Here is a 19,567-nt window from a genome sequence, read left to right on the forward strand (position 1 = left end):
GTTATGGCACCTACCCGTGAACTATCGAGTGAATCATATCCCAGATCATTGCTCTAAAGGAGGCAGGCCATCAGACAAAGGAAATTAGTGAATTGGTTGGTGTGGCACGATCGACAGTGCGTCGTTGGTGTGCGTGGTTTCAGGAGGAAAACAGTGGTGAAGTTCCCACAAAGAAACCGAGGTCTGGTAGGCCTAGGAAAACTTCCCCAAGGTCTGCTAATGTTTTAAAACGTGCAGTGGAGTTTAATCCTCGTGTGAGTGCAAGGAAAATTAAGGAGAGCAACCCGGAAGGGTTTGGTGAGGTGTCAGTGAGAACAGTGTCTCGTAGGGTGCATGAGCTTGGTTACACAAGTCACAGGCCTGTGAAAAAGCCTCTTCTCTCTAGCAGCCAGAGAATTCGTAGGCTTGCCTTTGCTAATAAATATCTAAACTGGGGTGAGGAGCAATGGTTGTCAGTGTTGTGGTCTGATGAGGCAAAGTTTAGTGTTACCTGTAACAGAGGAGCACGCAAAGGTAGTGACCCACTTAACCCACGGTATGTAGAAAGCACAGTTAAACATCCTGATTCACTCATGGTATGGGGTTGTTTCTCCGGGAAGGGTTTGGGTAAGCTTGTTGTACTTCCCAAGAACCTCAGAGTGAATCAGGATGTTTACCTGGAGCTTCTTTGTGATCATTTACCAGACTCCTTCGAGCTAACAGGTGCACGAGTGTTTCAGCAGGACGGTGCACCTGCTCACAAGGCCAAATCGGTCACCAATTGGCTTCGTGACTGCGAGGTATCATTCATGACAGACTGGCCAGGATATAGCCCAGACCTCAACCCGATTGAAAACCTCTGGCACCTCGTAAAGAAGAGTCTCCAAGGGAAGGACGTGAGCTCTATGCCTAAGCTGGAAGCCGCCATTCGTGACTCCTGGGACAAAATACCCCTCCAGCACCTCAGGAGCCTCGCCCTTTCACTTCCAAGACGCCTCAGGTCCGTGAAGAAACGTAAAGGCTACCCTACGAAGCACTAAAGGTAAATAAAATGCATTATTTATATGTTTTTTCAATGTTGAAAGGTTTGTTTCTCAGGAGGGACGCAGGGCGCTCCATACTTCTGACGAGCACTGTATATATATATATATATATATATATATATATATATATACAGTACCCTTGCATCCAACACGTGTTAGTCCAGCACGATTCATGTCCAGCACGGAAAGCAAATATTTAGTATTATTTAATACGATTTAATTACTGCAACACGAGTGTGTTATCATAACACACACAGAGCTCCAAGAAGTGGGCGAAATCCGCAGAGTTCGCCTCTAGCACGATCACCCCTGATCCAACTCGGTCATACTGGACATTCCCATGATGATGATAGCCAATGAAAACTTCTGATCAAGTAGCCTTCCCCGCCCGCTATCGTGAGGTGATCGTGATGCCGCCCAATTAAAAACGCTTCTGCTGTCACATGATGTTTTGTTTAAAATTCTCCTGCCACAGCGCCACTCAGTCGCATAATTCGCATTGGAAGGTGCTTTTTTCTTGCTGCATTTTCTGTCCTTGTTACTGCATTTTACCCTGCTCACAATGCCTAGGAAGCCTTTTGAGAACCCCAAGAAGCGTCGGCACCTCCCTCAGGCCACCAAGCTAGAAAGCATCAAGAGGAAGAAGAAAGGGGAGAGGAAAGTTGACATTGCCAAGGCCTACGACATGAATAATGCCAACGTGAGGACCATAATAAAAAACCAAGATAAGATCCTGGCAGCAGTGAAGGCTTACAGAGTGCTATTACAGGCAGAAGCAGGACCTTCCATGGCTGTGGACGAAGATAGTGATTCTGAGTGTGATTTCGAAGGATTTATGAGGGAGGTTGAGGAGGATCAGCAGCCATTATCCACTAGTGACACCAGCAGCCATCCTCCGGGGACCCAGTAGGACTACCTACAGCCTTGGATACCACCTTCCATTCCCAGCAAGCCCACCAACACTATCCTAAAAGGTTAGTTATCATTCATAGCACAGTACCATTTATTACAATTACAACAGTACCAATATATGTATAGGTATATGGTAGGTATTTAGGGTGACTTTTCCTAGGGTCGCTGACATAATTCATTTTTCCCCATAAGCTCTATTTTTGGTCCAACATGGGACCCATGCATGACAATATTACCGAGTTGGATGCGAGGGTACTGTATATATATACAAATATATATATACTGTATATATTGGAGGCGATTTGTTTGTGGCCACCCCAAACGGGATTGAGGCATCTGGCAATTGATACATTGATAGATATATATACATATATATATATATATATATATATATATATATATATATATATATATAGAGCCTCTGTGGTACAGTGGTAGAGTGTGCGTTTCGTACATGGGTGGACCAGGGTTCGCGTCCCGCCAGGGTAATAAACTTCGGGAGTGTTCACCCGGCCACGCACTGCATTGGCGGACACAAGGGGTGCTGTGATTGAACCAGTGTTGCTTACTGTAAAGTATGCTTGCACCCAGTCGGCTTGCGCGGGTCGATTATGCTTGGTTCACAGACTACATACACATCCAAAGCCACTCCACTACAATTACACTTACAAGCCCTTCTCACCCTACATACAATCTCTACCAGACAGCCTAAGCCACTTGGTAGAGATACATTGGCTGTATCGTTCCGTCTTCAGTCGGGATAGGCCGGTCCTGCAGTGGATACTCAAACGGCTGAGGATGATGATGATGACATATATACAGTATATATATATATATATATATACACACACACACACACACACACACACATACACACAGTATGTACCAACTTTTTTCCATTGCATACACTCTGAATATATACCTGCTGGATTGTAGTTCTGTTGAATGAGGGTATCAATCCATTAACCATACTTCTCTAAAATGTAATGTCATACATTCAATCATCAATTCCTTAGTTTCATCTTCCATACCTTGCTTTTTACACAGTTTACCATAAATTATAATACTTCACCTTCTTCATATAACACATCCCACAACTACAAATTTACTTGTATATAGCCTTTCCACCATTTTATCAATGTCCGTTCTGTCTACATGACAGTTTAAGAACATTCTTCTACCCTTTCATCAACAGACTTCTTTCTCCACATCATTCATGAATCATTATTTCTTACCTTATCAGCTCTACGCAACCTAAGCATATGTCTCAGCACTCCCAGTCATTCCACAACCCAATGCATACAGATACATAAATCAGGCACTAACACACCTTCAAACATTTCCCTTGCAGCCTCCATACTCACACCCAGTTTCTAATTAAAGCCTTTATAGCACTATCCATCTTTTTCCTTAAGCCACTAAACCTTCCACTGCCTTTACACAATCACCTCTCCTTTATCTTCCCTACACCCATGTGCTTAATTCCTTCTACCAATTCAAGTCACTTTCCATTCACCAGAACATCACACTGTCACCACTTTCAACAACCAGACTTGCTCTTGTTAATGCATATTTGCAAACCACACCACTCACAGATATCTGCAAAGATCCTGTTCACCTCTTGCAAGCATGACAGCACTAATTACCGTACTGCTCATGTCATAGGACGCCCTTTTTTTCCACAAAAATTACCTTAAAATCACCCTGCGTCCTAAGACATAAGGCTGCAGCAGCACACGAAGATATTCGAGCTCTAGATGGGAATATGGTATATATATATATATATATATATATATATATATATATATATATATATATATATATATATATTTATTAATCTATATCTATATATCTATATATATTTAGATATTTCTATATATGTATGTATATATATATGTGTGTATATATATATATATATATATATATATATATATATATATATATATGTATGTATATATATATATATACATATATCCCCATCACATTTTCCAGGGCGACTTGGAGGCGATTTGTTTGTGGCCACCCCAAACGGGATTGAGGCGTCTGGCAATAGATAGATAGATAGATAGATAGATATATATATATATATATATATATATATATACACACACATATCTATCTATCTATTGCCAGATGCCTCAATCCCGTACGGGGTGGCCACAAACAAATCGTCTCCACATCGCCCTGTCCCCTCCCATTTCACTGCCCTGCTCCCAACTCACACCCCCCTCTCTCATATACCTCTCCACTCCATCCCTCCATCTCATCCTCGACCTCCCCCTCCCTCCACCTCATTTACATACACTCTCCTCGTCAGTCTCTCACCCTCCATCCTCTTCACATGGCCAAACCACCTCAAGTGTGTTCCTCCTAACGCTTCCTATCACATCCACACCACAAAACTCCTTTATATTCTCATTTGTCAGCCTGTCTCTCCATGTGGCTCCACAGGCTCCTCTTAAATAACTCATTTCCACTGCTCTCACTCTTGACTTGTGTCCATCCAACAACGTCCAAGCTTCACTTCCATACGTTAGAGTTGGTATCACAATGCTGTCATGTAGTAACTTTTTCACTTCCATGCTCACTTCCCTGTTTCTTATCGATGCTTTCAAGGAACCAGCAACCTTTCTTCCTTGTTGTACCCTTTCAAGCACTTCACCCTCCAAACTTCCATCCTTACTCAACACACTACCCATGTACTTAATCGTACTCACATTTTCCATTTCCCCACCATCCAACCTCACTGTACATTCACTGACTTCACCTCTCTCAAAGACCATCACTTTACTCTTCCCTACATTCACCTTCAGATTCCGTTTCTTATACACTCTCCCAAACTCATCTATAATTATATATTATATATACAGTGCTATATATATATTTATATTTGTATATACATGACCTTCAATATTCAGAGTACCACAGAAAAGCTCTGTATGGTCATCTCACTCAACTGTTTGTTTACTTTTGGGTCGGTTAAACTCGGCTTCGTTGCTGTTGTTGTGTGGTTCAGCTCAGCAGACGACGGTCAAACAACTGTCAAGCGGGAAGCGAGAATAATTATATGAACGAACCCTTCAAGTTTCATGTCAGGATAGTTCTTTGCATGCAGGCATTAGCTTCACACCTGCCTTTCCATATATCCAAAGTTTATGGCAATGGAAATGAGGCATGCATACACAGTAAGATACAAACTCCAAGTTACTGAATATGCCAAACAAAATGGAAATCGAGCAGCTGAACGACACTTTGGGCCCCCTCCAACAGAAAAACAGAAAAAATGAAAATTATGTGGAGAAAGAAGGAGGAAGAATTGAAAAATGTGGGGCAACTGACGCACGGTCTACTTACCACTATTTTTACTTACCATTATCTTGGAATAATTCAGTGGTCAGTGGGTGACAAAAACTCCAGTGATTTGAAATCTCCACAGTCCACACAACAAAGACAGCTGACATAGTAAGCATGTGTTTAATCATACTATTTTTAATATCTACTGTATATTACAGTTTGTTATGGCTGTGCTATTATAATACCAGGTAATGAAGTGGACAATAGCTAATACATTGGAAGAATGACTAAATATGTTCACAAATAATAAGTAGCAAGAGTATGAAGGCAGTAAAAGTAGTAGTGGTTTCGTGAGTCGTCTTTGCTGATGTTTCTTGATTATTTCCTTCCTATTTTTTTCTGGATATTGCCTTGTCTGTTTGAGGGAGCGTCCAGCGTCAAGGGGTGTCCTATGACACAGGAAGTACGGTACATACATCATACTGATATTTAAAACACTCTGCTTTTTTCCATTCATCACAAACCTTAACCTTCTTTCCATAAGTCCTTTCTTTACCTTTTGTCCCTGACTACTTTACTATCACACTTACTTGCCATAATGATCAACAATTATTCTCCTCTCCTCATCACACACATATGATACACACCCAAATGGCAAACAATAAAGACCATTAACAGTCAATCCCTTATATATGGCCCAGAAGTCCTGGGGATCTGGAGGTTCTGAGGTTAGGATACCGCAGTCCAGATCGTTTAAGCAGCAGGATACCTGCCCATGACCTTGTCAGTACTGTACATGATATAAAAGCCTCCAGTCACCTTTTGGATGCGAACCCAGACGTGGTAGCACAGAGCCTTCTTCAACCAGGGTTCTACCACTGTACTGTACTACCAAAAACTTAACCTTTGTACAGTAGACACATACTGAAAATCCAATTGGTATACAATTTCTCCTTTTTGACTGAGAAAGTAATGCAACGTAATACTGCTCTAATCCTTCTTAAAACCATTATGTTTATTTGCTAATCATTCAGTAAGTTAAAACACTGTTGTACAAGGCTCTATACATTGTCTGAAATCCAGCTCAGCTCCTGTTAAACATAGAGTTTAATGTATTACATTATTTAAAACAATTATACATCTGAAAATTCAAAAAACATACTTCTTGTAATCTTCAGTAAGACCAGGCAGTGGCCAAATTTCTTGCAGTCATAAATGTCTGATGAGAACACCTTGCATTACACCACGAAGCCATGCAAAGCTGGTGAACCAGCAAAATAAGTGTAATGTGAGGCTGCTGCCACCAGGGTTTGATAACAATTCCAATTTCCCATGATCACAAGCGTCTGTCAATTGTCCAGTTAGTACCGCTCTCCTTTTTGCTGTTTTCCTTCTCCTCCACCTGTGTGCCTGATCTTGTGCCTTCTCAGAGCAGTACAGTACTGTGGTGCCACAATGGGGCACATTTATCCAACCCTGGCGGGCACCCAACCACTACCACACTGCTGGGGGTACGTGTAAAGGGTGAAAAGGGGGTGGCTACCTCGGCCAGACTGAGGCCTGGAATTGTCCTTGCAGGAGAAACACGAGGATCTCTTCCTCGACCATCCCTTCCGCTTTTTGTCTACGCCTGAGCCAGACAGCATGTCTGCCAGCATTCGTGAGCGCTTCTTTCTCAAGGCAGCTGTATACCAAATAAATAAAAAGTTTGAAAATATGGAATAAACACAGCTTACAAATTTCTTATAATACCTCATAATAGTGATAAGAGATGACATAAGTAATTCTTACAGATGAGAAAGACAAAACATACAACACAGTACTTGACTCACATATTACCATTACAGACTAAAAACTAAGCTCTGGTAGTCATCACATACCTGAAGAAATAAATGTATTATGCTGTGGCATACCCAAGCAAGAAGAATCACAGTACAGGAAGCATTTATAAAATCTCCCCCCCCCCCACACACACACATACGCTACATGGACTATCTACCTATTGCCAAATGCCTTAATCCTATAAGGGGTGGCCACCATGTAGTCAATTCTAATTTTACACTGTATTACATAAACTGTCTGGACATTGGGAAAGGAGGTCCAGATGATGCTGATGATGATGATTACATAAACTGTGAGAAACTTCCACTACTATATACAGTATCACTCAACTGAAGGTTCCAATTCAGTACAAGAACACCAATACTTCCCCAAATTTAAACTAGAATCACAAATACAATTAATATCTGAACTGAATACTAATCTTCTTTGTGTGTGTGTGTGTGTGTGTGTGTGTGTAATTCACCGGGTCAGTCAGGATCACTTGATGGTCGTGATCGTCAGCTTTTTACCCTCCCAGAAGGAAGCTGAGAGCTCATATAGTCCGATCTAAGGGCAAGGCTGTGACCTTCACACATGCACACACCCGTCCCCTTGCTCAAGGGGCACAGTAACCACCTACTTCATCAGTGAAACTTTTCGCAACCTGAGAGAGGCGCGAACTCCTGTCCACCAGTTGGCAAGCGAGAACGTTACCACTGCACCAGCGAGCGGTGTGTGTGTGTGTGTGTGTGTGTGTGTGTGTGTGTGTGTGTGTGTATTGTTTGTATTAACCTATTTGTGTTCTACTGAATTTGTGCTAAGTTTGTGCTGTCCTGTCTCCAATGATATACAGTAATTATCCAACTTTGCTTTGAAAGCATGGATATCTTTGCACAAACCACTTTTTCATCAAAATTATTCCATTTGGTTATACAGCCATACCCATGTTTAACGATGCAATTGATTAAGTAAAAACCCATCACTAGGCGGGGTATTGTATTTCGGGGTAGACTTAACATGTAATGTATGGGGATGCATTCTTGAGGCTTGAGTTTCCCCTCCAACCAAGTCCTAAATCCACCCAAATGTGTCCAAAAACAAGCTTCTAGCTTACCTAAACCCCCAAATAGCTATAAAACAAGCAAGACTAAGCCTGACAGCAGTTTATAACTCATAAACTCACCCAAAACCCAAGAATAAAATATGAAAATCATAAAAAATAAGTCTGGAAAAAATTAACCTTAGTAAACTGTACCCCAAAATGACAATGTTGACCCCAACTGCTATATGACTAAAACAAATTAACCTAACTCTAAAATGTTTAAAAATCAACCTAAACAAAAAATTTACGTTTAATATATCATCAAACTGGTTTCTGAAAAATAAAACCAATAGTTACACTGTGGTTTGGCCTTCATTCAGTGGGGCAGGATGTAATTCTACCCCTATCGCTGTGCCGGGGTATCGCATTTAGGGAACTGCCTGTACTTCTATTTAGAAGCTATGTTTTCTTACATTACCCAAGCCAGTTGGTATCATTAAAATAAAACCATGTCCTATATTTCTCCCCACATCCCTTACGATGTAATAATCTCTATCAATGATCTCTATACAATGAGTACACTTATAAATCATTATCATATCTCTTTTCTCTCTTCGCTCCTGTAAGGTAGTCAGTTTTAACCTTTCCAATCTCTCTTCATACTCCAAATCCTTTGAGCTTAGTATCATTTTTGTAGTTGCTCTTTGTGGCTTCTCTAATTGATTTGTATGTTTCTTTTAAGTGGAGAGACCACACCACAGCAACATCTTCCAATCTTGGTCTTTGCACTATCATTATCAACTTACTTAGCATTTCCTCGATCACATAATTAAATACTGTTCTTCATCAACAGATTATATGCTCCACTAGTTATCTTACCTATATGGTCCTCTGGTGATAATCCCTGCTGTATTATTACACCCAAACCGTTCTCCTGAGCAGCTTTGTTGACATCATTTCCCATATTGTAATCCCAATTAAGTCTTCTCTTAATTATGTCCATCTCAGTTACATTACACTTCTAACTATCTGTCTACTGCCAGACACCTTAATCCCGTAAGGAGTAGCCACAAGCAAATCGCCTCCATGTCCCTGGGCCCCAGCCATTTCACTGTCCTGCTCCCAGCTCATGCTCCCCTCTCCCAAATACCTCTCCATCCCTCCATCTCATCCTTGGTCACTTCCTCCCTCTCCCCACATCCATCTCACTCACAAACACTCTCCATGTTAGTCTCTCACTCTCCAACCTTTACACTAACTAGTGTTAAAATCAATCTTCCATAACTGACTCCATTTATGTGGTTGATTACATCTTCCTGCAACTTTTAACAACTATTTTCATCTACAATTCTTTTCATGATTTTTCCAGCATCAGCAAACATGTTCATACAGTACCCTCGCATCCAAGACATTTCACATCCAAGATGGAGACCATAAATAATAATCCAATATATTGCTGTACTATGGCTGCAAATGTCCAATACAGACCCAACGGTTCATAACGGCCCAAATGCAAAGAGAATACAGCTATGATGATCTCACCCAGTCCAACATGGTTCCCGCGCCCCGCAGAGTGACGTGTTTGCAATGTTGTCCAATAAAATATCGCAATCTTGTCACGTGATGACCAGGCAGGGCTTGCTTTTGTCTCCCTCACCAGTGTCATGGACACACATACCATGTGTTACATTCAGCATTTGCTCCTAGGTTACAGCCTCTCCTTATGTAATCATGCCTAGGACACTGTCTGCTAACCCCGTGCAGCACCGCCATCTACCTCAGGCTACTAAGCTGGAGACAACTGAGCTACTAAGCTAGAGATAACAAAGCTCAGAAACACAATTTCAAGGTGAGGAAATTTGTTTTGGTGCCAAAATAGGTCTAGGTTGATGCTATTAGGGGCAATTTTCGAAGATTTTGTGACTATATTAATTTTTTCCATAAGGTCTTGTGTAAGTCCACGATGTTTCTTGTCCAAGACAGGACCCTCAGGCGACAATATTACCGTCTGGGAAGCGAGGGTACTGTACAAGGTGCTACCCAAAAGTTCCAGCAATTTGAACAGAGGGAGCCAATCATTTGCAGTTTTGCTTTTTGCCACTAGGAGTCAGCAGCACCCCTTGTGCATCAGTGTGGCCCCAGCCGTGTCTGTGAGTGAATGCATTGTTGAGCTACGCTTACTACTGTAACGTGGTGTGAAGGTGGTTTGGTGGTTTTGCAATGGCAGACCTCACGGAACAAAGAACCTGCATCAAGTTCTGCTTCAAGATCAACAAGATAGCTGCAGAAACTCACCAGTTGCTTTAGCAAGCCTTTGGTGACAATGCCATGTCCCAAAGCAGAAAATTTTTCCGGTACAAGCACATCAAGGAAGGACGAACGTCCATTGAAGATGGACAACAACACAGAAAACGTCGGAAATGTTCTTCAGGCTATCCTTGCAGATCGTAGACAAACTATCTATGATGTTTGTGATATCGCTGGACTATCGTATGGGAGCGTACAACGCATTTTGTCGGACGTGTTGGACATGAGACGCATCACAGCAAAATTTGTGCCAAGACTGCTGATTGATGAGCAGAAGGCACATCGCGTTGCAGTTTGCAGGGAACTCAAGAATCAAGTCAGAGATGATGCCATCTTCATCTCCAAGGTCATACCTGGTGATGAATCATGGGTTTATGGTTATGACCTGGAGACAACGCAGCAGTCATCGCAATGGAAGTCTCCCAATTCACCAAGGCCAAAAAAAGCACGTCAAGTTTGCAGCAATGTCAAGTCGATGTTGATCGTATTCTCCGATATCCAAGGGACTGTTCACAAAGAATTCGTCCCACCCGGTCAATCTGTCTGGGGAAAGTGTTACAGGTAGGTGCCGTTATACGACCACTTAATATACGAAAAACCGATGATACGATCTGGGAAAATTAGGGACTATTTTCGATATGTGATCTCGAAAATCCAATGAAAAGACATTCAGTCTGGGACAAGGTCACAGCAGTTTTCTCTCAACCTCAGAAAGAAATAGCGAGATTGCTCAGCTGCAGCATTGCCAGACGTGTGATAATTATTGCAAAATGAGATATTTTGCCACAGTTTGTGATATGCGAAAACATACATGCGATAACTTTTGTAATTTCATAATCTGAAAAATATATTTGGAATTGCAAAATTAACAAGTCTATTGTAAGACTGGTACAACAGTAGGATTTAGTAACTCTTACGATAACCAGTATTATAATCTGGTAGGTACTTAACAGTTAAACAAATTCAATAACGTTAATTAATCACTCTATATATAAATATATTAATTCCAAAGTAATTACCAATTTATGTGAAGAAATGCCTTTGTTCATGAGTGCAATAATTTTGATTAAAAAGCCATAATTTTAATGAGCCAGGTACGTTAATATGTGTTTGGGAATCTGGCAATGCTGCTGAGCTGGCGACTGCCAGGCCAGCTTCCCACCTCCAACACAACATTACCACATACAGATGAGTGTTATGCATGTTTTATATGTTAAAATAACGTGCAGTCATGTTATCTGCAAACTATTTGCTCTTTCAGGTTGCTTTCTCTACAGTCCAGCAATACAGATATGTTTGGTGTGTTTGGTATTGTATATTTTAGCTTGAAAACTTACCTTTGATGGGGTCCTTGAACCCAACCAATATTTTACCTTTAGTTCAGTGTTTTGTTATACGAGAATTCATTATACGCCTATGCCAAATGGAATCTAACTGCTCGTATCTTAAGGACCTCCCTGTACTGTGAAGTTTAGCAGCGTCTGAGGAAGAACATCCACCCCAAAAGTCCAAAACAGTGGAAAAACAAGGACTGGGTCCTGCATCATGACAACGCCCCAGCTCACACATCAATTGTTGTCCGGCAGTTCCTGGCTTCCACCAACACAGCAGTCATTCCCCACCCACCCTATTCGCCTGACCTTGCCTCCGGCGACTTGTTCCTGTTTCCCAAGCTGAAATTACGACTGAAATGGCATTTATTTCAGTCGACTGAGGAGATCCAGACAGAATTGCAGGAGGTGCTCAAGAACATCACACCTGAAGCCTTCAGGGATGCATGGACTCGTGGAAAAAACGCTGGGACCACTGTATACATGTCCAAGGGGACTACTTTGAAGGTGACAGTGAGAACTAGGAGGTAAGGTAACTTATTTTCCTACAATATTCAAATTACTGGAAATTTTGGGTAGCACCTTGTACATGTTAAAACTTCAATGGGCATATTAATCCATCCATCCATCATCCAATCCTACGTTGCCCCATGAGGAGTGTAGGAGCCCAGGGCTAGGTGATTTGGTCCTGGCATTTAAGATGACAGTGACCAGCCTCTTTCAGCCCTGAGTGACATTATGTGAGATATAAACAACCACCCCTTGGATATAAACTTACACAGGCTCAATCCAACTGGAGTGCCTTTATTGCCTACTAAACCACCAGGCACCATAATATGGCTATATGGTTACCATCCAGGGCAGTAAATGGTTTCCTGGTGTACATGAAACCATTTGGCTTGTCACTCAGTGTAGAGTCACCCATAGGCAGAAGAAGAGGAAGGAATGAAGGAAAGAACGACAGAAGAGAGAGTGTAAAATCACCCATAGGCAGAAAGAAGAGGAAAGAATAAAGGAAAGAAAGACAGATGAGGAAGGAAGGAAAAGAGGAAAGGGCAGGCACCTGAGAGCAGCACTTCATTGAGTGAGTGGATGGTAAGTGCCCCCACCAACCACAAGCTGGGCATATCATTTACATCACTTACATACAGTATATCAGGAACATAATGGGGGCTAAAACTGCTCTTTGGGACACTCCACTTATCACTTCCTTTCATTCTGAAATTTGTCTCTAATCACAGTTCTCTTCTGTCTGTTGGTCAGCTAACTCCTCATCCATTTCAATGAAACACTATCTATGCCAGCAATATTTTTTACATAATTTCCAAATCAACCTCTCACGTGGTACTCTGTCAAATACTTTCCTGAAATCCAAATAAGTACCACCCACCCACCCACCTCATTCCTGTAATGCATTTATGACTATCATAAAAACTGCAAGTTTGTGATACATGAAGTACCTTCTCTCAAACCAAAGTGCCTAGAAGTTATTGTCTTATTTTTCTCTAAATGAATGTGGTAGGTGGGGGCACTCACCATCTACTCACTCGATGTAGTGCTACTCTTGGGTGTCTGCCCTTTCCTCTCTTCCATCCTTCTTTCCTTCCATCCTCTTCTGTCTTTCTTTCCTTAATTCTTTCTTCGTCCTTCTACCTACGGGTGACTTTACACTCCCTCTCCCGTCTTTCTTTCCTTCATTCTTTCCTCTTCCTTCTGCCTGAACACCAGGAAACCATTTCCTATAGTGGAAGGTAACCATATAACCAAATTTTGGCGCCTGGTGGTTTAGTGGGTACTTACGGAGCTCCAACCGGATTGAGACGCTGAGAGTTTATACCCAAGGAGTGGTTGGGGTTTACTGCTCACGTAATGCCATTCTGGGATGAGTGAGGCTGGTCACTCATCTTAACTGTCAGGACCAATTTGCCAAGCCCTGGCTCCTACGCTCCTCATGGGGCAATGTAGGATTGGATGACAAATAAATGAATGATTCTCTAAATGAACAGTCCACCTCTATGTTAAGATTTTTTCACACAATTTACAAACAATAGCTGTAAGAGACATTGGTCTATAGTTTAATGGGTCTTCCCTGCTGACACTCATACAATGGCACTATTGTATATTTGCTTCCTTCCAATCCCTTGGGAAATCTCCCTCCATTAGAGAACATTTAATCATATCATAAATTGGTTTAACTAACTTTTCGGCACATTCCTTGATTACCCAACCAGAAATGTTATCATGTTCCATGGCTTTGGCTACATCCACCTTTTTCATCAACTCCAAAAGCTCATCAGGTTTAAATTCAACCTCATTTATTTACAACATTCTCATAATTTATTTCTGATCTCTGAAAATCCTCTTCCTTTACAAATAGTCTAGAATTTCTGATTCATAATCTTACACATGTCTTCTTTTTCACAGTCTTTATTACCATCTTTGAATCTTACAATTCTACCTTTAATTTTCATTTTACTGTTTATATACCAGTAAAACAATTTTGGATCACTTCGACACTTATCCTCTATGTCCTTTTCATATTCAGTTGCATCTTCTCTTGTAATCCTCATATAATCACTTCTAATATTTTTTAAAGCTCTCCCATGCTGATTTACTCTTGATTTTTCTTGCCATATTCCAAACTTTTCTCTTTTCCACTGCTACTCTACATCTATCATTACACCATTCCTTTTCTTCTCAAATTTAGCTCCATAATTGTGAACAGCTACTAACACCCAATATATGCTTCCGTAAACTGAATGTACTTATTTTCCTCATCCTTTGCTTCATTAAACTCTATCCAATCATATTCCCTTAAATATATTCTCAAAGCATTAAAATCAGTGCTGCTATAATTATACTTATTTTCTATAGTTTTTTTTAAATCATCTTCACCCAGTTTATAACATGAAGTTCAATTAGTATATGACCACTCTTACCTAGAGGACAACAGTACAGTAATCCCTCAATTAGCTGGACACTCTGTATTCAGTCATGCTCCATATACGGGCATTAGGCCTTGGCTCTATTAGGTCTGTATCCAGATTTATTTGTCCACGACGGGACATAAAAGTTCCGGCATCAGCGGCCGACTGGCCTTTAAAAAAAAAAAAAAAAAAAAAAAAAAAAAAAAAAAAAAAAAAAAAGGGGGGGGGTCCATTGAGTGGCTTGCTGGCTCGGGTAATAGACCATAACCCACAATCTGAGCTAAAATGCTGTCCATCTCCCCACCAAATGACCAAAGTCATCCAGCAGCCAGGATCACTGGTAATGTACCACCAAAATGCAAGTACTGTAATACTGCAACCCACAAGCTGACTGACAATGCCCGTCCTCCTCCTCACCGAATGGTTGAAGTCCTCTGGCCAGTCTCGTTTCTCCCCCCATCCCCAGTAAAGTCCTCCAGCCAGCCTCGCTCCCCCCCCCCCCGTCCCTCCTTCGTTCCCTTCCATGCTCTCTGCTGCAAGGGCCCAGGCTTATCTCCCTCCCCTCCCTGATCCTCAGTCTTATCCCACCATCATGCTGACTACCATCCACCAGTGAGTTTTAGGCGATTTATTCGAATACTACTGGTTGTATCAAAATTCTGAAAACCACAAGAAAGCTCATGAAATTCTGCATCTAGACATATGCTTAGATCTTGTATGGTCCACGCAAAATTTTGCGCTACGATGTTGGGAAGGTAACTGAAGGTATTTTTTATTCTTTAACAACTTTACTCTCACTGCATTTCTGTACTTTCACACATCAGTTTCATGTGTTTTTATTGGTTTATCTTACAGTATAAACACCAGCATAGATGATGGTATACAATTTATACCAATATAACCAATTTCCAGTTTTGGGGGGGGGGGAGCAGCCATCATTTGATGTCCCCAAAGCTTGACTGTTTTTGCAACAGTCTTCAGTAATTTTTTTGTATATTTTTGTTGCTTATGCATTGCTTTCTTAGTATCTAGCATTACAATGGATATTCCATATGTGTTTTGATGTCTACATAGCTGAATGACCAAAGTAAACTGCCATAATTATGAGAGGTACTGTACATTATAGGTAGGGTATTTGTGGATTTTTTTTGTTTATGCACTGTTTCCTTAGTGTCTAGCATTACACTGGACATTCCCATGTATGTTTTGATGTCCAAATATAGCTGAAAGACTGGAGAACACTGCCAAAATTAGGAAAGGCACAGTACATATAGGTTGGGTTTTTGTGGATTTTTATTTTTTTTAGTGCTTTATTTCCTTAATGTTTTGCATTATTTTGGATATTATTATGTGTGTTTTGATGTCTAAATATGGCAGAAAGACCGGAGAACATTACCAAAATTTGGAGGGGTACTGTACATATAAGTAGGGTTTTTTAATTTTATTTTTTTATGCATTGTTTTATTAACATTTAGCAAAGGCCATACCACGTTGAGTACACCGCTTCCCGTCCGATCAGCGAAGTTAAGCAACATTGGGTCTGGTTAGTACTTGGATGGGTGACTGCCTGGGAACACCAGATGCTGTTGGCATAACATTCTCCATACGTGTCAAGTGGGGTTGGTGGAGGATCAGTGCCCCTCTCTGTAAAACAATTAACTCTAAGCCCTTGGCCACCCCGTTTGGGATACATGGCGTCTGGCAATGAATGAATATTTTAGATATTCCTGTGTGTGTTTTGATGTCTAAATACAACAGAAAGACTCAAGAACACTGCCTAAATTAGGTGGGGTTCTATCTAAGCCCCCCTCCGCCTTTTTCTAATGCATTGTTTTCTTTGTGTTTAGCATTATTTTGGATACCGCATTTCGCGGCATATAAGACGCACTTTTTTGTCTCAAAGTTACCTTAAAATATCCCCATGCGTCCTGCACGTTAGACTACGGCAGGTTAGTTAGGCTTCACTGAGAAGAAACTCTTATAAAGATGATCATCTCAGTGCTTAGCAACCACAGGAGTTTTCTACAGTATGCAGACTTGATTTTATTTTTAAAAATAATATACACTAGTGTGTATATGCAGCAGATTTCAGAAACACCCGAGATCAGAAACACATAAAACTTTCGCGGGTTTGTTTACAGCTCAACTGGCTAACATCGTGAAGATATTTAGCGGTTTAGCAATTTAACAGTTTAGCATCCGCACTATTCCAGCAAGCTAACGTACATGATCACTGGTGAACTGTCTGCTAACCTTCTGAAAGGCAATCATGACCACTTTGCTTGCCATCCATTCACTATCGAGCAAAGCAATCATATTGGAGAGATGCTGGCTAGTGAAACTGCCAAGTCATCAAAACAGACTTTCGTCACGTATGGAAATTCAGTAACCCTAATTAGGTCAGTTACTTTTGTGACATTTTGTGAGTGTATATATGCAGCAGATATTAAAACATGCAAGTTCAAGAACACAAAGCATTCACGGGATTGTTTTCAGCTCAACTGGCCAATACCGTCAAGGGGTTTGGCGGTTTAGCAACTTAGCAGTTTAGTGTCTAGCGTACACCCTACTCTAGCAAGCTAACGAAGTTACAGCTTCACTTTTTCAGCCAAGTGAAGTACTTTAGCAATGTCTATGCAACTCAGGGCACACCCAATTACAGTATTTTGTTATGAAAATAGGATAAAATTCACTGAGTAGCATAACTGATGCAATATCTGAAATAAAAGTGCCTGACGGGCATTCATATCAGCGTCCGCCATTTCTGCTGTATTCTTAGCAGACGAAGCGATCAGAATGATTGACAACGTTCACTCTCTGCATCTCTGCTGCCTAAGCAAAGCTCTCATGATCGGCAATGGGGATCATTTAGGCCGTAACGTCCAAATTTGTTAGGTTAGATTAGGTTAGGTTAGGTTAGGTTGTAAAATCGTTTGCCATTTTGGACATTACGGCCGAAACGACCAGAATCCTAAGGTGTAGGTGAGAGTTTGGTGTGGGTGTAGTTAAGGAAGTAGAAGTGGGAAGAGTCAGGCTAGGGAACTGATAATCTGCTTATTATAATCCTTTAAGCCCAGCAATGTATTTTATAGTGTAGTTTATTCATGCTCGCCATATGATTTATTCAGTTCAGGAAACATGTACTGAGGAGGTTAATGTGGGCTGTATCAAATGCCCCAAGTCTGAATATCGCCTGTGCTCAGTTAAAACGATTGCCAAGTTAAAATCGTATGAAATGTGGTATAAGCAATTCAATGGATGGTACTGAGGACCATTTACTGTATGAAAGTGACAGTGAAACAGTGATGATGACCGTGGTGATGACTTCCAGTGATGCTTCAGGACTCGGGGGAAGTAGTGATGAATTCTCAGGATTTGAAGACGAGTGAAATTTTCACCATGTCAGTAATATGAAGTGAATATAGGTTTTAGGTGATCATGACAGATGCAATCATGGAAAATTTAGGATCAATGGTGCTGTACACCTTTAGTCTTGCACTGACGATGTTTGGATGAATAAATTGTTTGAGATGTTTCATGTCCTTAAGTGATGATATTTATATTGAACAACCAAATACATTTTGATGTTTTTGGCATATAATAAAGCCACTGGGTACTCCAAAACGGACTGATGTAAATGTTTCAGAGGTGAGCGAATGTTGCATGTGGTGTGTACATGTGTGCGTGTGTGTGTGTGTACCATAGCGACTAGGAGGCAGCAGTGTTAAGACCAAAAATGGATGTTTTCACAGTACTCGAATGTTTTGAGATGGATGTCTGTTTTTAGCAAATTCTGGTAAGAGAAATATGCATTTTTAATTGTTGATGCTGGAAGGAAAACAGCTGACAGTAAGGGAGTGATACTGGGAGAAGAGGGTTGAGCCAGTTGTCTAGCTCTTGGGATGCAGCAGTGTTGCCAAGAGATAGTTTCACCATTCTCAACATGTTTTGAGATGAATGTCTGTTTTAAGTAAATTGTGATCAGTGAAGAACGTATTTTTAACTGTTGATGCTGCAAGGGAAACATCGCTGACAGTGAGGAAGTGATACTGAGAGGAAGGGGTAGAGACTGCTGTCTAGCGACTGGGAGGCAGCAGTGTTACTAAGGTGTAACAATGGATGTTTTCACCATAGTATGTTTTGAAATGAATGTTTATAGTAAATTATGATCAGTGAAGCATACATTTTTAATTGTTGATGCTGCAAGGCAAACATAGCTGACAGTGAAGGAGTGATACTGAGAGAAGAGAGTAAAAACAGCTGTCTATCCTGTTCCCAAGCAGCCTTGCTAAATTGAACTTTGGTTGTAAAACATTGTAATTTGTGTATTTACAAGTGCTACCTTTTTATATTATTTGTGGAGGTAATTACAGGTTAGTTAGAGTGCATGATTAATGATGGTAGTCGTCTGATATTGTGCTTGAGTCAAGGCAATGTGAGGAAATTCCGTAACAGGTGTGGAATATGACGGGGTTCTTTTAGGATAAATGAACTGATGTGAACATTCATTGTATTTTGTTTTCTTAAGTGAATGAAAGAATAGAGTTTATTGACTTCATTTATGGTTTTAAATTCATAAAATATTAAAAACAGTGTTTATATCAGTTTACTGATACATATTTATCAGCAAAGTTGAGATGGCCTCGTGGTTTGAAGTCACGTTTTGTTAAGACGGGGTTTTGTTTTCTCTTTTCCTGTATCATTCTTTGTACATAAAAGAAGAAACTAAAGGATGATGAGCAGTACTGAATAGATTCTGAAAGGTGAGTGTTGTATCTAAGTGATAGTGGCTCATATCAGTCACGTTTTGTCAAGAAGGGGCATTGTTTTCTTTTCCTGTACCATTCTTTGTATATAAAAAAAGAAACCAAAGGCTGATGATCAGTAATGAATAGATTCTGAAAGGTGAGT

The 19,567-nt window shown here is 40.7% G+C and overlaps 1 protein-coding gene and 1 pseudogene across 1 annotated transcript in view; one reads left to right on the top strand and one right to left on the bottom strand.

Moving 5' to 3' along the window:
* The window catches only part of LOC145414545 (uncharacterized), a 266,969-nt gene that overhangs the window by 226,382 nt on the left and 21,020 nt on the right, over positions 1 to 19,567 (bottom strand). The window contains exon 3 of the mRNA XM_080284065.1: positions 6,772 to 6,912. Within this exon, the coding sequence (XP_080140191.1) occupies positions 6,772 to 6,912 (141 nt within the window). The remainder of the gene's footprint in view (positions 1 to 6,771; positions 6,913 to 19,567) is intronic.
* LOC145414727 (5S ribosomal RNA) lies at positions 16,130 to 16,248 on the top strand (annotated as a pseudogene).

This window comes from Coenobita brevimanus, chromosome 100 (assembly GCF_032717465.1).
Source record: "Coenobita brevimanus isolate Jiangsu-jjx chromosome 100, ASM3271746v2, whole genome shotgun sequence".
Classification (NCBI taxonomy): Eukaryota; Metazoa; Arthropoda; class Malacostraca; order Decapoda; family Coenobitidae; genus Coenobita; species Coenobita brevimanus.